Below are 26,848 nucleotides of genomic sequence, written 5' to 3' on the forward strand. Positions count from 1 at the left end.
CTTTATTTAATAGAATATAAATCGAATTCAATACAATAAATATGATTACATACAGTACAGTATTGTAGAAACAAAGTAAAAAATATAAGAATAATAAACTACAAAAGAAAAATCATATTACAGTACAGTATTATTAAAAAAATAGTTACCTTACAATAAACGTACATAGGCCTAAATACAATAAGGAATATTAAAAAAAAACTTGTGATTTAGTTCAGCTTTGGTTTCTTAAAATAACTGTGTTCAGTTTACTCTGCTTTATTGATAGTTGCAACTGATCTAGCACCATCTTGTAGCATATCGTATTACCTAAGTCCATTTACAACTTTCGTAATTCGTTCTCGATCAGGATGATTTTCAGTTACATAATTACAAATTTTTTCGATGAATCATAATTCCTCCTGTAATCCTTTTACTGTTAATTGTGGCTGTGAAATGGAGGATGAGGTTGAAGGTTCACCATTGTCGATTTTTGATGGCCCTGCTACCCGAAATGTCATCTAGTAGCTCATTTGGCAACTCGGCTAGTGCTAACAAGTCTTCATTTCCTAAAAGTTGTTTATCTTCTTCCACTAGTTCATTTATATCTTCAGCATTAACTTCCACCCCTATACTGCTGGCAAGTTGCACATCTTCATTTTTAATAGTACCTGTAATTTCTTGTCCATCGAATGCAGTTTGATCTTGATACAGCTTGTAACATACTCCACACATAATACTCTCTTCGATTTCTTTCAAAGCTTCGTCAACATTCCGTACAGAAAGAAGGATGTTATATATTTTTTCCAGAACGTTCGAAAATTACAGATCTCATTGCTTGAACTGTTAGTCGCAGAAACCACCTCAGAAATTTTTTTTTTTTTTTTTAAGATAGTAAGCCTTGAATGTGGCTGGCTATCAGTTCTTGACTAAATGGCTTGTGATGTATTTGCAGGCATATAAACTACTTTTACATGTGAATTAATTGCTTCCAATTCCTCGGAGCTTGGATATTCAGGAGCGTAATCGAGCAATAGAACGACTTTGTGTGCGATATTTTTTCCTGTACAAAAATCTTTGAGTTGCAGACTAAAACAATTCTTAAATAGGTCAAAAAAAAAAATGCGCCTCGTTACCCATGCTTTTTGGTTGGATGTCCAATACACGGGTACAGATTGTTTGTTAATTCCTTTAAAATCATGGGGATTTTCTAAGTGATATACAAGCAACGGTTTTAGTTTAGAGTTACCCTTCGCTTTTCCTCCAAGTAAAAGTGTGAATCGATCTTTAGATAATTTAAAATCGGGCATATGGCGTTCTTATTTTGCGATAAAAGTACGTTTAGACATCTTTTTCCAAAAAATTGCCGTTTCGCCAACATTAAATAGTAGCTGTGACGTGTATCCTCCTTCTTTCATGATAATTTGTAAATCTTTTTCAGTTTTTCGACTTCTTCATTTGCACTGGCTGCTCCACCTTGGATCAAAATTTTATGCAGGTTTGAAAGTTTTTTTAAATTTTCAAACCATCCTGTGCTTGCATTGAATGGGTTGATATCTTCAGCATTGTATTTAAGTCTTAATAGTTCATGCAAACTTAACGCTCTTTCACGAATCATGGGAATACGACGTTGAGTACAATCTTCTATGAAAATATTCAATAGTTTTTCAAGTTCAACTATTTTTTAAAGGAGATCATAAATAAGACATTCGTGAAGTCTGAAGAGGACTAGCATTTTTTCCAGAAATCATAATTGTATCCTTATTTTAATTATCCTTATTATTATTGAACGAATTGTTGATTCGACAAGGCCAACATAATTTGCGATATCAATGTTACGTAAAACATCATGATGTTTTTTATCATCTCCAACTTTGCCTCAAGAGTGTTAGTTTTCCTTTTCTTTCCCATAGTATAAGGTCAGACATAGTTAAAAACACGAAAAATAAAAAGATAATACGTAAATAATTCACAATAAAATTCTAAAATATCTCGCACAATAAATTACAATATTGCATGTAGTGTAGCCTTTGCATTACGCCCTGAACACAGATCGATCAGAATACTTATATACTACACGGTAATATAACTAAGATAGAATAACGCAACTCAACATATTCTCTGAACAGCTAATTGACTGTGATCATTAAAATGTCTATAAACCAAACACTTAAGTGTTACCAACCTAATATACTTCCGTATGCTATTATTGAAAGGGAAAACCTGTTTCATTGTTTATCGCATTACACGTCCGTGTAGTGCATGTATAAGTCATATATGTCATATTGCACGTATAAGTCCGTGTAAATTGTTTACCGAAAATCCTTTTTAAGAATCCTTTCACGAATATTATTTTACACCTTATGTACAGTAATTCTGATTGCGTTAATTCAAAACCAGATCCGCGTTAAGTCAAGGGGCAGTGTTATAAAATCAACCGTGCAAATTCAAAATCGCATTAAACCAAAGGATTACTGTATAGAAGGCTAAAAAATAATGCTTCAAAACACTTTTCTTTTTTTACCAACATACTTCATGTTCTCGATTTTCTCTAGAAGAGGATTTGAGGAGAAACACAGATAAGTGTAATGTTAAGAATTTTCCCAGTAAAAAAGTTCAGCTTAGTGGTCTTGATTGCGCTCCCGGTAATTTGATATCCAACAAAAATAAAAATATTAAATTTGACCGTTTGGAATTAAATACTGATTTGGTTACTGCACACACTAAAAACAAAAAGAGGGCTCGTTCTGTTAGCAGTTGAAACCTTCAATCACTACTGCTGATATAAAAAATTAGTGTAAAGATCTTAATTTAGCTTTTTTTAAATATACTGAATTAAAACCTAAATTTGCTACTTACAATTTATTCCATGTTATGTCAATGATTCGAAATTTATGAAGATTAATAACCCGGACCTATGGGCTGAGGGTATTCTTACTGCCCCTATCTTTGATACATTTAATAATGTTTTAAATGATAGTTTGCCGGCCAGAGAAGGATGGCTTTCTTATCGAATCATAAGACTAGTTTAATGCCATTATATCAAAATGTTTGAGGCTTCAGAACTATATCGGACAAGCTTTTTGTATCTCTAGCGAGATATGACTTCAATGTTCAATGTCCTTACGACATGGTTCAATGATATTCATTGTGATGCAGATTTCTTCCCTGAATCATATAAGATCTACCGTTTGGATAGAGATTATGCAGTTTCAGACTGTAAGCGGGTAGTGGATCCCATTTAGTCACTGTGTATGTTCGGCGGACTGACCTAGAACTTTCACTTGAGATTGTTTCCAAGTACAACTTTCTTAAGTTTCCAACATCTGGAATGAAGAGCCTTCTAATTGGTGTCCATTATTTTTCTCCAGCTGTTCAACCTGCTGTGATGCAACAGTATTTTGCATCTACTACACTAGTATTCCACAACATCTATTTATATGCAAAACGAAGGGCTGGATTAACATTTAACCTCGTCGATACCTTAATCTCTCTTTTGTTGATCTTGAATCTCAGATGGCTCGACATGATAGCTAACAACTGAATCTCAATTTTACCATTTGTTGAAACAGCTCCATCTAAAAGTGTAGTTCACCCTGATAAGTTTCATCCTCCATTTTCTGCTTTTATTAAGAAATCTGAATTTCTTTACTACTGTGAACAATGTCCAACATAATTTTAGCAGGAGTGACTTTCTAGGCCTGTATTCTGATGTGGCAGAAACTGATTTGTCTGGAGTTCTCCTGAGTTGTTCTCTTGATCAAGCTGTCAATAAATTTATCAGGTCATTTTTGATGCTATAGATGGATATGTATCCTTTTGTTTGCTGTCATCCTTCCAGATTTTCTCCTTGGTTTTCTGCTGATTTCTGTTAATTTTACTGATTAATAAGAAAAACAAGGCTCATTGATGGTATAAACACTCTGGTCTTTTGTCTGATTACAATGCTTTGTGAGCTTTGTAAAAGGTAAAAATTGCTCTCTGACAAGATAAACTATATCAGGCTCATTATTGTGAGATTAATTTTAATGATAAACTTACTTGGTTTTGGAGAATATATTATCCACATATTATCAAAGGAGTTAGTCTGTTGATCGCTCCTGCCCTTAACTCCATTTGCAATTGGAGTTTGCAATCCAGTATTTTTTCTTCCCTTAGGAAGAAGGCAACTGTCATACCTATTCCTAAACCTGGTCCATGTATAATAAATAATTTTTGTCCTATCTCCATATTAAGCTCTTTTTTCCAAAATCATAGAAAAAATAGTCTGTTTCCATTTTTACTGTCATATCCAACCACTTACACCAATCATCTACACGAATTTATGGAGAACTGCTTGACAACATTTAACCTCAACCCCTTTCTTGACTTCATGGGGTGACTTCATTTTTAGAGGGGCAAGGTCAGGTAGATGCTACCTACTTTGATTTCCAAAAGGTGTTCAACAAGATGCCCTAATATACTTCTTTGTAAACTGAGACATTATGGTTTAAGCGAAAGCCTGATTTTTTGGATTGCCTCAAACCTTTAAGGAAGATTTTCTATTCACTATGCAGGTGTGACGTCTTCTCATGAGTTCGTTGCTTCTTTTGAAGTTCCTCAGGACTCTCTAATTTGGGTCGCTTTTTTTAATTTTTATGAATGATGTGTCGGTGGTTATCTAAGATGTCATTGAAATTTATGCAAATGATCTAAGATTTATCATTCAGTCTCTTCTGAGCACAACCATCTTCTGATACAGAATAATATTAATGCTGTTTACAACTGAGCATAGGTTAACAAAATGCCTTCAACTTTGAATAACATCCTTCAAGTTCAATTCTCCAGAAAAACCAATCTTTCTCATCAAGTTTACTCCATTGGTGGTGAGCCTATAGAATTGAACAGAGTAAATGATCTCGGAGTCTTATTATACACCAAGCTTTATTTAAAAGGTCATATGGATGAAATTGTTAGTAAGGTGAAGCGCAACCTTGGGCTGATTAAATGGCTTGCAAGACCATTTCTTGCTTGCAAGAAATGATTTTAGATTGACTAAAGTCATTATTATTGTTGCTGTTGTTAGCAACTGTTATCTAATCAGTTAGAAATTTAACTGTTTTTTATTTTAATGATCAACTTGATAATCCTCCCTACAGCCCAGACCTATGGCCCTAGCATTATATGCTTTTGTTTGCCACTGTTTTATAATTATTAATACAGCACATATGGCTTCTGCTGTTTTGCTGTATTAAATAAATAAAAATTATTATTATTAATATGCAAGGTATATGAATTTCTTTGTTAAGAACTGTTTTACTAAAAACTAGTAGAGAAGCAAATATAGAATAATAATTTTTAATGTTTCAAAAATGAGATAAATACATACAACAACAGAAAAATACCCCTTATACTCTCAATGGAGGAACTAGTTTAATGGTTAATAGTTAAGTTGATAATTTCAATATGCCACAAAATTATGAGAATGAGTTAGGGGTTTTCTATAAAGAAACCTATACTACTACCAGGAAAACAAACAATCTGTTTTATTATACGAGGGTAAATCAAATATAAACGGGATTTTATTTTTTATTTTTTTTAAAATTTATTTCTTGAAAAATAAAAGGCAAATATAATTTATTTTTCTACATGGTTTCCTGCTTTAGAAATACATTTTTCCCAACGAGAAGGAAGGTCTTTTATCGCAGCATCGTAGAATGAAGCTGGCTGCGTCAAGAGCCAATTGCACACGAATCCCTTCATGACCTTGTCATCTTCAAATCATTGCCCTCCTACAGCTTCTTTAAGCGGCCCACAAATGAAAATCGCAGGACGATAGGTCTGGGCTGTAGGGAGGATAATCAAGTTGAGTCCAGTGCATTTCTTCTAGTTTTGAAACCGTTAGAGAGCTGCAGTATGGGGCCTGGCACTGTCGTGGTGAAGATGGCCTCTCAAATCAGTTGGTCTCATCTTTTGCGGCAATATGCAGCACTCACCTCGTAGTACTAAGCTGCACTGATTGTGCGTCGCTCATGCAAAATATCTATGAGCAAGATACCTCGCCGGTCAAAAAAAAGGTTGAAAGAAACTTGCTGGCTGACAGTCGAGACTTGGCTTTCACAAGGGATGTCGCCCCTTTCCTTTTCGCCGCCACTCCATACTAGCTTATTTCGACTAGGGAATGTAGTGGTAGACCTACGTTTCGTCGCAGGTGATGATCCCAAAAAATGCATCACCTTCTTTCACAATTTCTGATACTCTCACCCGTCGATCGTCTTGAAGAATGTCTCGAACCACGTGAATGCTTTCATCTATAATGCTGCTCCAAGGGCGGCGATCATGTTCTTGATTTTCCACTCTTTCTCTTCCTTCCTTGAACTCTTTATGCCGGGCAAACACACGACAATGTTTGGTCCTCGAACTGAACAGTCAATCTCCGAAAAATTTTCATCGCTTGAACTCCTTGACGAGCAAGAAATTTTATAATTATGCATTGCGCAGTGGAGGGGTGCACCTGTTGCACTGGTTGGGAGTGTGGAATGGTCGGCTCTCCCCACTCCTAATACCCCACCCAGGCATACTAGAAGCGCGGGCCCATTCCTACCAACCGTAGACGCTCGGGAACAAAAAATTGCATTTATATTTGAACTGATCAGCTGATAAACACAGAAACATTGACTAGTAACGTGCTGCTCCCGTGCTTGTTAACGCTACACTTCTGTGAAAGTTAGGTGAGGATGGGTTCTAATAGAAGGGAATAATACTCCTTTTTGGGGGATTATCTGCTTGTTTCACAAGTCCCTCAAAGATTACATTATTTCTTTCCTGTCATCTACTTTTTTCCCTTTTCTTTGATTTCTTATTAATTTTAATAAAATTCTTTCTTATTACTGGATGTTTGATTTTGACCAAATACCAACTGACATTGATTTTTGAATATCTTACCAAACCCAACTGCAGTGCATTAGCTTCAGTTTTAGCACGTCAGGCCTTAATATATACATAAAATATACCGTTACTCTAACCTCAAGCTGGTCTACATTACCTAAAATTTCCAAGCTACTATATGCAGCAATATAATTAATTAATTATTTTAGGTTAGAAGAAAAAACCATAAAATGGTTATGAAAATTTATTAAAATCATTGCACATATTTGAATAAATTATAAATAGTTTCCATAAACAAACATTCAGCAAAGTAAGTTTTGTTATAAAAAGAAAAAGATATTCCAAATAACATGTAATAAAAACATATAAATAGCAAGTTTATGCCTTGAGTTTTACCTTTCTATTTATATATATATATTACATTTACTTGATTATTCCGAAAATTGTTTTTAGTAGTATCTACTATTACGTTATCATTGATCATAATTGTCAATAATTTACATCGGTGTACATATATGGTATACATTGATCATGTATATTTTTACCTCATGTGTTTCTAACTGAAAAGATTAATATGAGATTTTATCACATCTGATGTGATATGTTATAATTAATTGTGTATATTGTGCCCCTCAGATCAAATGAATCAAGGTTTTACCATGGTTTCCCTTGATCCATGCCGACAAATGTTGGGATAGTTCCTTTTTTTATACATGTAGTATCATAACTACCCCATTCCTGAGGTGGAGGAACCCCATTTACGGGCGCCTAAGCAGTATCGGGCTCACTAACAGGTTCTGCCAGTTATAACCAAGGGTGTATGTATACCTGTGCACAACTGACTAAACCTCCACCCCTGGCTTCCCACCTTCCTGGTAGTGCTTATAAAAGCATTTCATCAGAAGAAGAGGAAATCGCCTGCACACACAATCATAATAAACCAACAGGATGTCACACACCACAAAAACAACACCACTGGAAACAACACATACAGCACGTCAAATACATCACCGAAAACATCACACAAGAATCATGCAGAAAACAGGACAAAGCTTCTAACATCCACAACACCCACATCTCTACTAAACCTCTTCGTATTAGCCTCTTCATGGCATGCTGCTGCTCCAGTACGGTGTCCCTCTAAGCCAAACCTGACACATTTTGCAGTACTCTTGCACTCCGCAGCGCAGTGCCCCTCACCACCGCAGTAGAAGCACGCAGCCAACCTACCAGCAACTTTGCAGTTTCTGGCTGTATGGTCAAACTCCAACCATCGATAACACTTCATAGGTAATCTAAAACATCTACTCTGCATGACAAGAGCCCTATATTGACCCTTCTTCGCACTAGTGATAAGACGATCGGCGCAGGAAGTCGACACATCGCCACTGTAGTTTCTCCGAAACCAGGTCTGACGATCACTTGAAGATCTGGCATTTCCTGACCACAGGCCTCAGACAGCCCTTGTTGGACTTCAGCCGGCTGTATGCCGCTCTCCATGTCTCGCACCCGGAGAACAGCCATCCTGGTCTTAGTGAGTACCTTTCCCTCCTTAATAGTATTTGTCAATAACTGCTTTAATTTACATTTACATAACCTACTATCTTGCCTTCGTATGGCCTCTTCCAACCACAACCACCACCTACTTACAACATATTAAATTGTAAACTAAATATTGAAAAAGTCTGCCAACTTTCTAAATATACATTTCCATCCTTTTCACTGTGTTTCTTACAGCAGTTTTCAATTTGTGTCTGGAATATTCAATACAGCTTTTTCACCTAGTGAGCTTCAGTTGTTTGTTACAGACTTTTTCTTTGAAATAACCCCTAAAGAAAAAAATCTGGCAGTGTCAAATCTGGATATTTTGGTAGAATATATATACAATCACCAAAGTTTTGTTAATGGAAGTTGTTCTTGAATTTGCGCAGGGTAATGTTGCGCCTTCATGTAGAAACAAACAGTATCAATCTTCATTTTCCAAAAGTACAATGAACTGCAATAAAATATTCTGATATCGTTACGCATTAACGGTGTACACAAAGAAAATAGGACCGATGTTTTTTGATATTACACACCACACACCCATCATCTGAGGTGCAATGGTTTTGCATGATACATGTGGTGATTCTCATAAATCCTATTGTTTTGACTTTATATGGCTATCCTTATGACAAATCACAACAGAAAATGGCACACCATTCTTAAAACATCCCTTACAAGGCTTACTAGGGGAAATGAGGAGTACTATAACCATACCAAAGTTTATGTTTTATTTATACTGAAGTGAATACGTGAGTGCAAAACAAAGTTTATTGTTTGTATTCAAAACAAACAATTTACAAATTTAAACTATCTAAACGTTAAAATGTAACATTTTATTTTTACAACAAAGTAATGTGAAAAAATGTTAGAACAAAAAGGAATATGTCAAGATGTAACTACGTTAACATAATATAATATTAATAAATATGTCATAAATAGTAAAATATGGTAATTCTGAGAAATTACTTGATCAACTTTAAGCTTTTTCATGCTTTAATATGCCACAGTAGATATATTTAGCATCAGAGAACACAAGGTCTAAATGTTGGAAAGCAGGTGACCCATGCAAGGTCAAAATCCACACCATGTAATCAGTACTTCAATGAATGAGCAATCAATCTTGCAAGTTATGGCTACCTGTTAAGATGCTTACGGGTTCTGTGGAGACAGATTAGGGTTAAAATTTGAGTTCTGTGGAGAGAGGTTAGGGTTTTGGTTAGAGTTGAACATTAAGGTTACTACAGCTTTGTGGAGTGGTAAAGTACCACGGTATGGTATAAAACACCATCTTCTGGGATACTAGACCAAATTTATATTTAAATTTTACTATAGTCACTATAGAGAGAGATTACACCACATGTTAAATTTTACTATAGTCACTATAGAGAGAGATTACACCACATGTTCCAAGCTATTAGTCCTGTGTTATGATGGATAATCATCTTACAGAGTCCAACTTTGACAACTAAACACTTAATATAAGTTGATCTCCCTTTTTCTCTCATTAACATAATCATATGTTGGTTTGAAAAAAATTTAAAGTTGATCAAGTAATTGCTATATTGTAATGACATTTGTGGTCAAAAATTTTAAAACGAATAGTATAACCGAGCAGTGTCTCAATCTCCTGTAATGTGAAATATATGTCAACACATTTTCTAGAGGCCTCAAGATTGGCGTGGAAATAGTAAAGTGGTCTCCAGCTGTCTCCTAAAGTTAGACATTAGATTCCATGCTGATCAAAGTTAAGCTCTCAGTACACAGATTTTTTCATCATAGAGATTATGTATGTACTATATACAGACACTGAAATAAATTAGCTCTATTCTGTATTCTATTTTACTATGAAATAATATGTTATAAAACATATCTCATTAAAGTTTACTCTTCATGTATGCATTATGTGAAATTATACTAATTTAATAAATAAAAATTAACACCAACAGGTACTATTATGCTATATAAATTACAAAAATAATGTTAAAGTACTTTTGCCAAGCCAATAAAATTATACCAAATTTCATTTTAACGATAAATTGAGAATTAAAATTACTTGAATTAATCATACAAACTGATTAAATAATCACACAGTTAAAATTAAAATAATCAAAAGGAAATTTCATTATTGTTTTGTGACAAACATTTATATATAGCGCAATTATTCACATAGAAACAATAAGTATGTTTTTCTTAACAGGTGGAAGCTAACATTTAGAAATATAAGGTGAAAATATTCAGTGGGAACATATTGACTCACTGTTATTGAAGCCAATTCTTACTTTATCAGCCTGCAACAACCAATGTAATTTAATTTCATTAAGGGTAAAATTAAATGAATTACTCAATAAAATGTATGTTATTAAATGTTTAACAAGGTTACTTTACCATAGTTACAAAAAAAACTTCTCAGACAAATTGGCAAGTTCAGGTGGAATAAATCTTATATAATAGTAGAAGAAATCAATTTACTTGTAAGCGATACAACAGTAGTGATATAATTAACTCCACGAGCAAACTTTCACTGGTTAAAAACATGGCAAAATAACACTTCAAAATTAATAAATATTAACAATTCACTTTCATTATTAGATTAAGCAACAAGTAAACAAGTGCAGTTCAAAACTTACCTGTTTTAGTTTGTTACAACGAAAACCCACACGTTATTATATCAAATCAATTTTGAAATAAATTTCTCAAAATTTCATGAAATCACACATTTCAAATAAAACTTAAACCGTAATTGCCAACTCAAAAAAATAAGATCTCTGGCCAAATTAAGTAAATGGCTATTGACATTTTTCGAAATTAATCGGCAATTTCCCGCCAATTACTTGTAGATTAATTTCTGCGTCAAGCTATGCGAAATATAATTCAGTTATATTCTTATTAAAAAAGAATTTATGTTTAACACAACATACTAACGTTTCATGTGTTAGTAACAGACAGTAAATTCTTTATCACTTACAAACGTGTTTTAAAACATAACCTCTAAACATAATACATGGACTACAACCACAACTACTTGAAAATAATAATTTTATTTCAATTAAACATTCATAAAGATTTAACTTCTCATCAGATAAATTTCATTGAATTTTAAATATTTAAACAGAAAAATGAGAATAAAAATAAATACCTTGCAGATAAATTACACTGTTATATGACACCGTACAATAATCACTATCGAATCTGCTACACGCAAGTGGAAGTATCATATAACCATCGATATAGTCATACATACTTAAAATTATGTAGTATAGCTGAATGGAATTATCAAGTTGAATTTAATTTTTTTTTTTTTGGTATAAAAATAAAACCCACCGGGTTGGTCTAGTGGCGAACTCGTTTCGCAAGTCAGCTGATTTCTAAGTGGAGAGTTCTAACATCAAAATTCAAAATTAAGGTAGTTATTTTTATACTGATTTCAATACTAGTTTGTTGATATCAGTGTTCTTTGGTGGTTGGGTTTTAATTAACCATACATCTCAGGAATGGTCGACCTGAGACCGTACAAGACATTTCATTAATAATCATACATATCATCCATACGATGGTTCCGGAGGCTAAACTGAGAGAAAGAAAAATTTCTTTCTGCTGGGCTGCGGTTTATAATTGATTTTTGTGGTCATAACTTTTGGTTGTTTTATTAAATCTTTTTGTTATCAAAAGATGTTTAAAATTTCTTCCCATGTTTGCATTAGTTCTTTACTTAAACTTATTACATAATTTAACTGTACTGCTTGAGATGAAATGTGCCATCATTATCAGTAATACCAAATGTATATTGTATAACTGGTAAAAATTACATGATTCCATTGTTAAGATCTAGTTGGTGTCAGCTTTCAAGAGCATTTCAGAAAATGGACTGAAGTGGGTTTGTACTGATTCTACTGTCAAGACTAAGTTTTTGTTAGTCAAGTTTTTCATGCGGGTTGGAAGGTGTATTTTAAATAAAGGTGAGGGGAACCATGCTGTTGTCGCACCAGAATGAGGTAAAAACACGTATGTGTTCACCTGAGTATGTCTATCTGTGGGCATCATAAGCCCCCTCCCAGCAATGAATTCCCACTACATCTGCTCACTATCTTCCTACACAAACCCAGAGACAAGCAAAATGAACTACTTAACACAACCAACTATGCTTACAAAACTTTACTAACAAACATGATAAAAATTTAACTAATTGTTTGATACAACACCTCCACCAGCATTCAAATAACCAGTTTTTCCCAGTTTCAAAGCTAACTAGAAGAAGCATAGATTTAGATAATTCACTTTTTAAATATATATTTCTGGTGTGGCAAGCATTGTGATGTTCCTTTGCCTAATTTATATTTACAACAGCATTAACAGATATTCTGAAAAAAATCAATTACAAGAATATTGGAAAGTATCTTTAAAATACACCTTATTTTCATGACATACAGATTTGTAATGGTTTTGTTCATGTTGAGACTGTTATATATCACTTAATCCAAAAATGTTTTATTTTTGTTAAATTTCACTGTACAATTTTTATGAAATTATGATAAAATCAAATTTTAAATTAATAAATTTAAAAACCAAAAAAATTAATAAACTAAACATCCAGTCAGTTTTATACAAAAATAAAAATTAATTTAGAAATTTATTGTCAGTTTTTTACAAAAATTAAATTAAAAATAATTTAAAAAAATTAAAATCACTTGCTTTTAGTAACCATCACATGTTTTAGTAATATTCAATAAAAATAGGTTCTTTTATCCGTATAATAAATTAAATTAAAAAAAATTAAAATCACTTGCTTTTAGTAACCATCACATGTTTTAGTAATATTCAATAAAAATAGGTTCTTTGATCCGTATAATAGACAGAAAATTTTATCATCTTTGGCCTCAATCGTCTTTATTACCAAAAATTTTTTTTTATATTTTTTAAATTTATTTTTTAAATTTTCTCTTATTTGTAGTATTACTTCTTAGCTGTCTCTCTTGTGACTGTACTCTACAGCTGGTAGATTGACCACCAGCTGTAGTTTTTCTTTTTTCCCTACTTGTCCTTTTCTCAGTTGCTTCTGTTGGATTGGGTACTACCACTGTACCTCTTTTCTTGTACCAATCTATTAGGCGTTCAACATGCTTCTGAATACACCACCTAAAAAAAAAACAATAATAGAGTTTTCAAAAATAATGTAACACATAATACTAAGTTTAGAATGTTAAAATTATGGATAACGTTTGCTTACATGTTCATTTTATGATAAATGTTCACATTAACTGTGACACATTAAAATGTTTTAATGTTTTATTCAGTTTAATTCACATTAAAATGACATTAACAAAAAATCAATCTTTGTCCATCTTCAACCAAAATGACACACACACTTTCTTCAGTCAATTAACTTAAGTCTTGTGCATAATTAGGCCTAAGGAAATAAACACATTTGTTTTTGTTATACACCAATTGTTTTATTTACCAGTTTAGTTGCAGAGTTAAAAACTCTTGGTTTTTAAAATTTGTAAATTAAAAACAGTTTATAATAAAAAAAAGGATTAATAATGAATGAGATAAACAAGATGAGATTTGAAATGATGAATTTTTATTAATGTAGTAAAATTACAGAAATACAGATTACAAGTAAATTAGAATTTTGATATTTTTGGAGTAAGAAATCAAGTTTTACCTGACAGCTCATTAAGTTAGTTTACATGCAACTTCCCCTGGGAAAGGAAAGAATTACTAGCAAGTCCCACACATAAAATTAGCACCTCAAACAACCTAAATAAAGTGGCTACTCTGAACACATCCTATAACACATCTATAACATCCTTCATGGTATTATAGATAATACAAGTGGATTAGATGACAAATTCCCATAGTACTATCATAAGTTGAAGGAATTAAGGAAACTGAAGGAGCATACAGGAGACCTGCCAATGGTGAGGATAGTTCAAAACTTACATAAAATTAACAGGAAACGTTAGCAAGATATTAAAAAACAGGATAGTTTTCAGATGCATTATCTAGTATCATATTTAAATAAAAATATTTAAAAAATATACATTTATGAATAGTTAAATGCCTTATGAGAAGTAAACAAGAAAGCTTAGAAAGGAGGTCTTCTCTGGCTTATGAAGCATTTGAAATATGTGTTAATAGAAATATGAAGTGATCTTAAACTTGGGAGTCCTCTGTCACTTAATTATTCCAACGTGAACATGGTTTAATGATTTCATAGAAAAATATATTACACTAATGACTCAGAGAGTCATTTTGATAGTATAAAAATTCTACCTTATGTGTTGCATATTGTACAAAATGGCCTTCTGCATGTTAAAGAAAAACAGACGATAGAAACAGATGAACTACCTCACGAGAAAGTGGAAAATTAGCACAGTACAGAAAGGAATTGAAAAATACATCAAACCGGTCAAATGTCTTTAAAAAAATTGTTTAGAAATTTAAAAAAAAGGATAATTTGCTAAAATCATTTAAAAATCTAATTTGAAGCATTATGATGAAAAATATAATTTATAATCGGCAGGAATGCAGAGTGTTGTCAAATCAGTTAGAAAGGTAAATATACTGTAATAAAAGAAATTTAATTCTATCTTAATATTAACATTTTTTAAGATGGTATTTTATTAAGTATATTAAATAAAGAATTATACTCATTCAATAAGTCTAACCATATCAGCGACAATACTAAGCAAATCAATATGATTTCTGTTATGTATTCAAGATGGTTTGATTTAGGTGGTTTCCAAAATATTCGTGAATAGATATAGTCTTTTAATTTAAAAATCCAGTGTTTGAATTGGTCCATCTGAAAAAAGATAAGATAATTTTAAAAAATACGACTAGTAATAATTTTATCTGATAAATTATCTGATTTCACAATGCTGCAAAATTTATCTGAATGTTATTCATCAACCTCTGGAACAGAAAGGTAATGTTTCTGCATTTTACACATTTAACAAAAGTTTAGTTTTTCATAAATTATAATAATTAAATAGAAAGTAGCCTGTAGTTGCCAAAGTCAATAAATAAGTGAACAGTTGAGGGCTGGCCAAGAAGACACAAATTTTTCATAAAAATGGCAAAGTTATTCTTAAAAATAATGAACATTTCATGCTCGGCTTACTGACCATTGAGCCCAATGTATTATTCATACTAGTTAAAAAATATCTATTCTACAAAACTTGTCGTACTGTGTATAATATTATTCAGCTTTACTGGCAAGCCAAAGTTTTCAATTAGTCATACCAGTGCAAAGTTAATCTAACACTAATATAATTATTCATTTCTAAAATCATGAGCATTTTAACAGCAATTTCAAGTATTTGCCAGTTTTTTATTATGCAGATCACATAAATTTATGCTGTTAGTTTTCATTTTTTTTTCAATATGAATTCATTTGTTTAATAAGCTATATTAAGAGGTCCAAGACAATTATCTGTTATATAGCAGCCTACAATAAAATATATTACTATTCCCAGAGATCTGCCTTTCATGCAGAAAGTTATGGGAAGAATCCTCATCGAGTTTCATATTTGTCACAAGTTACAAAATTCATCATAAAAAACATATTTGCATATAAATTAACTGTAATTGGGCATGAAGCCCGTAATTATTACAACAATAAATAAACAATTCATGCCAAAAAAAAAAATCATTTGAACAATATAAATTGGTGCAAATTATGCTATTGACAAGTGTTTATTTCATAACAAAGTACAATTAAGGCAGTTAATAAACAGAAAATTATATAAAACAGTATCTCTGGTTACCATATTTCTACTATATAAATGTTATACATTTTGAACCAACTTTTGCCATATGTTATTACAAAAATTGAATAAATAGGATGAATATAAATTGTAATTCAAAATATAATTAATGTGGGTGGCAGATGAGAGTGAAACATGGTGAGGGGGGTTATTTCGTCACTACTCATCAATTAAACAAGCCTATCATAACACATGGATCATTATAATAAAGACAGTTTAGAAACTAATAACTATAATAAATCCGGCCTTCTTTCAAAAAACACAGTTCATTACAAAAATTTAATACTCCCCAAATGTATTAGAATCAATAACAATTAAATCTCTAAAGTCAGTAAATTCAGATACCTTGGGAAACCATCATACCCAAAATCTCCGAATAAAAATCAATAAACAAACAAACACAAACTAGAACTCACCTGAAAAATCTACAATAAAAAATCCATCTCCTTCAACACAAACATCCACCAATACAAGGCCATTCATATTATGGGACATAATAATCCATGCTGTGCATCAGATTTTCAAAAAAAATAAAAATAAGAACATTAGACAGAAAACTAAACAATATAGCAATGAATTTACTCAAGTTTGCTCTAAACTTGAAATCTTCAACCGCTTTGGCAACTCAATGATAATGTGATTATAAAACTAGATAATTTCTCCAATAGTAACAATTTGTGATAAGACTCAATATGGTTGAGGAAAGAATTGATATCATAGAAAAAGGCCTTGAATTTTATTGTGAAGATTTGTATTCTGAAGTCAAGGATAGTTAAAAAAAAAAAATTAAAATAAAAAAATATTAGAAATCTTGATTACTGGCAATTTAGTTTTTGGCATGATCTGTAGGTTTCAGTTCTTGAACGCACGTTACTTTGTAGGAGAAAAGTTTCAGTCAACGAGAAAAATGGGTTCCTGTACTGAAAGAATCATTATGTTTCTTGCAATTGATTCCAATAATCAAAGCATGTTCAATCACAACTCAACAACCGAAATCTTGTTTATTACTGAGCCATGTCCAACAAACCCACAGAGCAACCAACCTAATACCGAAAGAACAGAATGCTAAAGCATACTATACAGCGATTTGCCAAACGCACTGTTAACAGATTTGATAGTCCATATTTACATGTAACAATTTGAAGGATGGTGGTGTTCTGGTTGCAATAAATAATTTAAAATTAAATCATATAGTTACTATTCTGATTTACTAGTTGCATTGGTATTGATGGTCTTTGTAAACTATTACTTGATAACTTCAACATAACTGAACAAGTGGGTTAATCTTAACTTTTTTACAACTCAAGGCCATCATATAATAATGTTGAAATATGTTCATATTTCATCTGATTTTTGAATTAATTATAATCTTAAGCAACTTAATAATGTAATAAATTCTGAAGAAAACATTCTTAATTTTTAATAATCTCTGTAATATTCACTAAATGAAACTCAAGGTAGTATTTTTGATTGTGATGATTATCATCCACCAAATGAAAGTATTATCTGAAATACATTATCCCAAATTCAAACATAATGTTTATATCTCTGACTTTAAGCATTCAAATAATGGGTCTATTGTTAATGAACTTAATTTACTATTAGGTCATAATATTAATAATAATTGCAACTACTGATATTAATTTATTTGTTAATGAATTTAATTCATGTGTAAATAAAATAGTTAATTGTCATGTACCAAAGGTATCAAAAATATTAATTTTCCATATTACTGAAAAATGCAATATTTAACAAAAAATATATAATTAAATAAAATGTATAATACAAATTATTATAGATTATTTGGTAAAGAACAAATACTTTGTAGACAATTACCTATTCATGATGAAAAGGCTTATATCAATAATGTTGAAGATAAGATAATGTTGATGATCAAGTTAATTCAATTGATAGTAGCAGATCATTTCCAACAACCGTGCTTTATGACAGGGAAAGAGCAAATAAGCCTCAGGATATTGTTCACTAAACGATTTGCTAGTGTTTATTCTATTAAGGATCTTTTGTCTACTGAAGTAGAATATGATTTAATGATAGTTTAATATCTTTTAATGAGGGTGAAGATTTTGATTGCATAAAGGATCTTGATAAAAACACTAGTTTTTACTAATAAAATTAGGAGTAAAGTCAATTCTTTACTCCAATTTTGACAAAGTTATAAAACAAATCACTTGCTACTGATACATTTCTTGATAATTGTAAAGTAAATTACATTACATCTATATATATATATATATATATATATATATATATATATATATATATATATATATATATATATATATATATCATCCTGTAAACAAAGTTTATATTTGAAAAATTAAGTGATGAACTTTTTTGTAATAAATTGGCTCCATATTTGAGAAAATTTATCACACAAAAACAGCAGAGTTTTTTTATCTGGCACATCTGCACAAACTAATTTATCTGTTTATTTATCTCTTTTTATTAGTATTCAACTATAATTGATTGTACATCTTTTGTTACCTAATTTTTATTTCAACATACTTAACTGAACACTTGACAATTATTTTTGTTTATCAAGAGATTGTAATATATGTATGTATACCTACTAACAGATTGGCTATAGTATGTAAGGAAAATAATTCAAGACTAGACATATTAGTCAAAAAGGAATTAAAAAGACAATTGATTTATGAATAATTTTTAAAAATTGTAACAAGAATACAATATGTATTTTGTTCCAGTCTTTTATGGATTTTCAGCAAGTAAAGGCATCATCCATTGATTATTTAATCATTTATTATTCCCATTAACCTAATTTATACATATAAGTGAATTAATTTAATTATACATTGAATTAATTTGTTACTTACCTGGAATTATATTTGTAAAATTCTACAATAGGAATTTCCTGTTTATGTTGTTAAAAAGATACCAATAATATTGTAAAATTATAATAATTGTGGTAGAAATATGTTATAACAGAAAGCAGACAATTTTGAAATGACAAAAAAAAAAGTTGTAACTCTGTGAAATGAAATAAAGAATTTGTGTCTGTGGAAATGAAAGTAAATTTTATAAGGTTTATTTACAACAATAGTTTTATTATTATTATTATTCATTTAATGTTAGCAATGAAGAAATGTTATATTACTGATTACTTCCAAGCCACTAAATTAGTTGTGAAACCTTTTTAATTTTTACAGCAATTTTTTTTAAAAAGCAACTTAATGGAAAATATTTATTTTTATATCACTTTAAATATTTTTCTCATATTTCTTGACAGTCCAGTTTTCCATAATTTTGTTGAGATTATATAAAATGTTTCTGTATATTTAGGAGTAGTTTTAATTGTTTCAAAATTTTTTTCAATTTTTTTAATGGTTAGCTCAATATTTTAACCAATTAAAAAAATAAAAAATTGCTATTTTGGTTCCAATAAAGTAGGAATTTTTTTCTAACTATTGTGTTATAATTACAGTATGTAGTATTCATTATTTCAATAACCATGTGATTGAAAATAAGGTTATGAAAGAAAGAATTACTATCAAGACTGGCTGTCAATTTGTTAGAAAAATATACAGTTGTTTCACAGCAAAACTGGTACACAGACAACCACTACTATACTGTTAGATATTTGGGTGAAGCTAATAAAGTATGCTATATTTTACTTGTGGACTGATAAAGTTAGTTGGAAATTACATTTTTTGAGCATACACAAATACCAGATTATTTCAAAGAACTCTGCCAACCAGGATGAGAAAAACCGGTGTAGTTTTACATGAGGAAACCCAGGCATCTATTTTTGGGATGTGATTCTTATGCACATTATTTTGTGAGGATCAACAAACACCATAACTAAAGGAACAGCTCAGAATTCTTGTATCTAATTCGGTTATTTTGACAGTAACAACTGATTTATTTTTTCAGGAACATTCCTGTAATTCTGACAACAGGATACAAAATCCTTGATAAAATTTAACTAACCTTAATAAATTTTATAATGAGCATTCCAATCCTTAACTAAAAACAAACCTCAAAATGTAGCAAGAATGGATAAAGCCATCCTGCAAGTACAAAGAATATTATGATATATGCAAGACTATAGGTCTATCATATGACAGAAAATTCTATCATGAGCACATGTGAAATCTGTTTCAATGCTGCTCAATATTGAAAAAAAAACCTCGATAAGCCTGCACAGGGTTCAAAGAACTTGTTTAAACTATTCAAACTTCATCTTTTAACATCAGTACTGATGATGAATCACAGGTTTATGACTGAAGTTCTGAGATAAAGCAATAGTTATTGTAGTCGGCATCGAACATCACTGTGGCCAAAGAAAGAAAGTTTTCATATATTTATCAATGTTGATTTCCTTCTGTGATGCTGTATCATTCAGTTTTTTCCACCAGATCAAACTGTGACTAGACAATTCTAAGATGTACTGAAGCTGCTCTGCAAGGACATCCAATGCAAATGACCTGAAAAAGTGGTAGAACAAACCTTGGTTCCTGCATTATAAAAATGTGCCTATCCATATATAAATTTTTGCCTCTACTACACAGTCATTGTAGACTCAACTTAGCAGACAACACCTCACAAAACTTCTTACCGCTTCCTAAGTTGAAACTGAAGCTTATCGGAAAATGTTTTGAGACCAATGAAGCGATTTAGACTTAATCACAGTATGTAATGAATACTCTGACTTTCGTATTTCCTACTGTAAAAAAAACAGTGGGATCACACTGTCCACACAGAAGCCAATAATTTTTAATTTTTTTTTTAACTTTTTAAAGGCTAATTCCAGAAACTTTTGGATAGTAACTTGCATATAAATTGTAAAGTGTATGAATATTTCATACATATTTTTTCAATGAATATTAGTTTCTAAAAAATTATTTCTGTCTGTGCAATTTTCTAGGAATTCAAAATTCTGACTTAAGGTTCAAATTGAACATCAAGATTAAAGGGTCTTATGCTTTTTGATCTCAACTGGAGTTTTTCCAAAATAGTGGTCAAAGTGTAAAAAGGGACCAGTTTTTTTGAGAATTTTAAAATTCTTACAAGATCAAAAAGTAAAATAGTAATATTTGAAGAACCAAACTTCTCTATATTTTCAGAAAGTAAGTCCAATTATAACACACATATATATATGTGTGTGTTCAGGAATTGATTCAGGACACCATTTTGTGATTTTCAACAAAAAAATTTCTCAGGAAAAGGTAAATCTACTTTAATTAAATTTAGCAAATCTAAAGACTAGCGCCTACATTCTAAAATATAAAAAATCTTAATTTTTTAATCTTCAATATCTTTGTAATTATTTGTTTGATCAAATTTTTACTTTTACAAAATTTATTAAAAATTTTATTTTGAACAAAATGACATACACGAATTGTAAAAATCTGTCGTTAAAGAATAAAGTTATTGCAATCAATTAACCAGACAGTGCACTTGCACACCATAATGCAAGTTTATAACATTTTGCCAGTTTTTATTTCCTCCACTAAATGTAGTAAAAAACAATACTAAATTAATACAAATTATAAGCTTGCATTATAGTGCACAAGCGTACTGCCGGGTTAATTGTCTGCAATAACTTGATTGTTTGTCAATGGATTTTTGCAAATGAGGTGTCATTTTGTTCTAAATAAAATGCTTAATAAATTTTATAATAAGTAAAAATTTATCAAACAAACAATTACAAATATTGAAGATTAAAAAAATTAAGGTGGCTGCCATTTTGATGGTAACATTTTTTATTTTGTAGAATAAGACAAGATTTGCCAAATTGAATTCAAGTAGGTTTACCCTTACTAAGCTTATAGTAGAGTTTGAGTTCATTTGTGCAATTTTCCTGTTAGTACAAGTAGACAGCTGTACTGCATAACCATTTTGAATCTGGTTTGTTATTGAAGTAATTCAATACTTATTTTTGAATGAAGAATATGTTGATATGGTGTGTATGTATGAGTGTGAAGGCAGTGCTACGGCCGCTGTTGAAGATTATCAACGTTTTCCTAATCACAGAATCCTAAATACAATAACTATTAATGTGGTATTTTGTATGTTACAGGAGATAGGATCTCTTCCTAGCAGTAATCATATCCCTTATGACCGTTCTCTCTACATGATGATAATGTCAATGAAAGCATTATTATTGCTGTTGTGCGTAGTCTTGGTGTCAGCCCAAGATGTCTTTCTAACCAGTTGAGTTTTACAAACTAAAGTATGGAGGACACTTAAGAATAAACCTTTATCCGTTATCATAAACAAAAAATACATCTACATGCAGGAGAGCCTGCCCTTCGTATGGTGTTTTGCAATTAGTTAAATGCTCGACAAATCTTCAAGTACATTTTATTTAAAGATGAGTCAGTTCTCTTGCGATGGCATAAACAATATGAGAAACCAACACTCACAGGTAGAAATGAACCCCATGCAATGGTGGAACGTTAACTTTCAACAGCAACTTGCCACTTGATTGGACAGTTTATTTTCCAAGGGCACTTAACAGGCAAGGGGGTACTTACAGTTTCTTCAAGAACAATTATAATCATTACTAGAAGATGTTCCTCTTGCAACACGACACCAGATGTACTTCCAGCATGATGGCATGTCCCCACATCTCTCTCCTATTGTTTCTGCCTACTTAAATCTGCAATTCCCAGATAAATGGATTGGTAGAGGCGGTTCACAATCCTGGCCACTCAGTTCACCCGATCTTACACAGATGGATTTTGTGTATGGGGTTGGATGAAGTGTTAATGTTTTTGTAAGTTGAAAGTAAATACCCAAGAGGAGTTACTTGCCCATATTATCGATGCTTTTGCGCTGTTGAACAGCTCCAATGAACTGAAAACAGCATCACAAGTAACCCACATATGCAGCAAATGCAATGATGTAAATGAAGACATTTTTGACAATTCATTGTAAATTTTATTAATTTTTTACATTAAAAACAATTTTCCAGTTAAATTTAGCTTTGTATTTAATTACTAATCGCTTTCAGTTTATTTATACTATTCTGTTTAGAATTAAATTTTCAACAGGTTTTATTGAAGAGTTTTACTTGTTTATTTGCAACTGAATGAAGTTATTGCAAGTCAAACATAAAAAAGTGAATTTTTCACTGATTTTCTAAAAAAAACTACAGACATCACAGTTCTCATACTCCATCAATTTGTAAGACTGAATTTCATATGAAACCATCAAATTAACTTATATTTTAGCATTCCAAGCATTTCTGTATAGCTTCATATGTGTGTGTGTGAAAATAAATCATTTTTTGATTAACAGTTTCAAATAACAGTACTATACAAAGTTAACTAAACTTCATTTTGGCCAAAAACGCTTACACATTAAATACACAGTATAAGTTTGTTACACGGTAAAACAATTAAATTTACACCCGAGATGAGGAATTGCAAAAGTTGTAAAACTTCCCTCAACAAAGAATATCTATCAAAACTAGTAGTAAATCAGGTGACAAAATCAATTCATTCTAAGCCTATGATCGTATTATTTAACTTGAGTAACTTAATATTTTCTATTAGTTTATAAAAAAAATTAAATTAAGTGTACGTGTTTTTGTTTGTAAAGAATGACTGATATCATTAATAAAAAATAAATTTAATTGCTGCTATCTTTAAAAAAAACTGAAAGTGATTATCATTTTGCCGAATATTTATGGTTTCGCACTCATAGTAGAATTTTCAGAGAACGTAATCCCACAAATAATGAGCAATACTGTAAAAACACATTAAATTTCTAAGTTGGAGTTCATCTATATAAAAATTATTCATGTAAAATAAACAGCAATAAAACAATAAACTGATATAAAAAGATGAAAACAATAAACTGATAGGGTAAAAAAAAATATTTCAAATAACTGTTCATTCTTGTTTACAATGTACATCTATATAATAATAGTAATAATAACTAAACCTGGTACCTGGTCAATAAATGTGCTTGAATTTCATCTACTTGTACTGTTTAAAAATTAATATAAACATAATAAAATCTTCATCATAATAATTATTTCTGTTACAGTAGTTCTTTTTGTAAAACTTCATTTACATATTTATATATTTTCAGAATAGGCAATCAAAAATTTATAATAATATTAACATCTTTGCTGGTTTACAATATAAACTCTATGAATAATCATACGCCTAGGAACAAATTAAAAATGGAAAAAAATGGCAGAGTTTCACTTTATAAAATATTTTTTTTTTTTTTTAATATGGTACTATTATTACAATAATAAATTATTATTTATTGGTCAAACTAATGAAATCACACTCTCTCGCTCTCTTCCTATATATATATATATATATATAAAATTTATTTATTATTTATATTCATATATGTTCTTACTTTGAATATTATATAATATATAATAATAATGGTTTTTATATCCACATGTAATGCAGATTTTTTTTCATTTTTATATATATAATATAGGTATTATTATTATATAATTATTTATGTAACAAATTATTTATATTATTACAACATTTATTTATACTAAATTAAAAATTACTTATTAACAATAAAAATAATAAAATATAATAATGAAAATGAAATTGCAGAAAGTAATATTAATTCATAATAATTTAAAAAAAAAAAAATGTATATTAAATAAAATAATCAATCATTATATTTTTATATTTTAAGTTTGTATCATACAGAAATAAAAATTATAACATTAAATAATATTAAATGTCAAAAAATAAAAATAAAAAAACAGAAAAACAATTAACCGCCCTATTGTAGGCTACCCTGTTTTTATTGCTGAATAAGATATAGTATAAAGTAATAAATACTACATTATGTATTTTTATTATTTTCTTAATACAAATTAAAATTTAATTACTGTATCTTACTTAGTATGTGATAATTATATTCAAAATTATTTATAATAATAATTAACTTGAAATTTCAATACATATTCTTTAAAGAGAAAAAATATTTAAAATGTGTGTTCAAATAAAAACTCGATAATATAATACAAGCACCATGTTTCAATATTTTCAAGTTTAATCGTGAATGGCACAACTTAGCATTTATATTTTTAGATATAATTTAAATTTATATTTTATTTTGTGTTTAAATTACATATTTAATTATATTCCATCTAATACTTAAAACAATTGTAAATTTTAATAACACAGCATACAAATTATAAATCATCATAAGCTTCTGAAAAATTTACATGTATACTTTATATTAATAGAATTAATGATGTTCAGAAATTAAGACTATAAAATACTAAAAAAGATTCAAAGGTTTCAGTGATAATTAATGGTAGAGTCAAATGAGAAATATGAAAATCTTTGACAACTTACAGACATTTAATAAAAAAAAAGCAGCCTTCAGAATACACGCTACAGCATAATTATACTGTTAGTTCATATCCCCTGTACATGAACTGCCAGTGTAGATATTGCTGTAATAGTTCACCCAGGCCATGATGTTAATCAGAACTAAACATAAACAGCAGCTGAAAAATGGGATCATAAATATTACACTGCTTTAACTTACATCGATCAATTCTAAATATAAAATAAATGCAATGGGTTGTAGTTTAGTCTACTCCATCTTGATTAAAGATATTAAAAAAGCACTGAATTAACAGACAAATTCAGAAACTTTGTAGTTACACAAATGAAGATAATTTAATCTATAAATGACCATGAAACCCTTAAATACAATGGATTTTACTAAAACTAACCGTGAAAAAACATTTGTACAAATGAATGAGGACAAAATGCCTGAAATGCAGAGAGAAATGATTTATAGATCTTTCATCTTGACCAAACATAATGTAACAACCAACCAATAATTCTTATTTAGCCAATAAATTTAATTTTTAATAAAAATTTTATAGGATTAAATACTTAAAGGAACTACATGAAAGAATACCAATTTAAGTAAAACTTAACAATACTCAAGAGCTATATTATCAAGTAAGGTAATATTCAGACTATGGTGCGTAACTTGGATAAACTCAGAAATAATTTTTTTGACAAATTATCTAAACACACATTACAATTATTTAAACTGTCATAAAATTACAAGATATAACTACTACAAAAAATATATAATTAAAAAAAGAGAAAATAAAAACAAAACAAACAAAAAGCTATAATTAATATACAATTAATAAAAAATGTATCATAAATATATCATAATAATAGATTAACAACATGAAGGTAACAACAAAATGTTTTTAATCTAAAAAAAAATATTTTGAGTTTGTACCTTAGAAGTTTTTTTTATTATTTAAATAACACATTTCCAATTTATTCACAAAAAAAAAGAAGAAAAATCTGTACATTTATCCCAAGTCTCCATATCCCCCCAAAAAAATGTACAGCATAATTTAATTGTAACCTATACCTAAAAGAATCTATACAATAATCACAGTTCATAAGATTTTTTCTAAATCACATTTGAAATTCAACAATGTAACAAAAAAAAAAAGAAAAAAGAAAAACAATACATTTATACATATAATGAAATCAAAATTATTATCTAATAATAATATATTACAATGTTATTGCTACATTCAATTTCAATAATAAATTGCATTTAAAAAATGAAAACAATTTTTTTTCTTATAAAAAAAACCTCATGAACTGTAACAAAATTAATTAATCAATAACAATTAATTAAATGCTTGATATATATATCATGTG

At 29.9% G+C, this 26,848-nt stretch overlaps 1 protein-coding gene and 1 pseudogene across 6 annotated transcripts in view; both read right to left on the reverse strand.

The window, feature by feature from the left end:
- LOC142323939 (sphingomyelin phosphodiesterase 4-like) overlaps positions 1–11,807 on the reverse strand; it is a 65,990-nt pseudogene extending 54,183 nt beyond the window's left edge.
- A 1,175-nt stretch (positions 11,808–12,982) lies between these two features.
- LOC142323940 (uncharacterized) overlaps positions 12,983–26,848 on the reverse strand; it is a 36,023-nt gene continuing 22,157 nt past the window's right edge. For 5 of the 6 annotated variants that reach the window (XM_075364327.1, XM_075364328.1, XM_075364330.1 and 2 more), the window contains 2 exons: positions 15,060–15,196; positions 12,983–13,524 (listed from right to left, as the gene is read on the reverse strand). In XM_075364327.1, the coding sequence (XP_075220442.1) occupies positions 13,311–13,524; positions 15,060–15,196 (351 nt within the window). In that variant the 3' untranslated portion in view covers positions 12,983–13,310. Of the gene's footprint in view, positions 13,525–15,059; positions 15,197–23,057; positions 25,651–26,848 lie in introns of those variants that run through there. The other variant, XR_012756179.1, reaches the window with a different exon arrangement.

The sequence above is a fragment of the Lycorma delicatula genome, chromosome 4 (assembly GCF_047948215.1).
Source record: "Lycorma delicatula isolate Av1 chromosome 4, ASM4794821v1, whole genome shotgun sequence".
Lineage (NCBI taxonomy): Eukaryota > Metazoa > Arthropoda > Insecta > Hemiptera > Fulgoridae > Lycorma > Lycorma delicatula.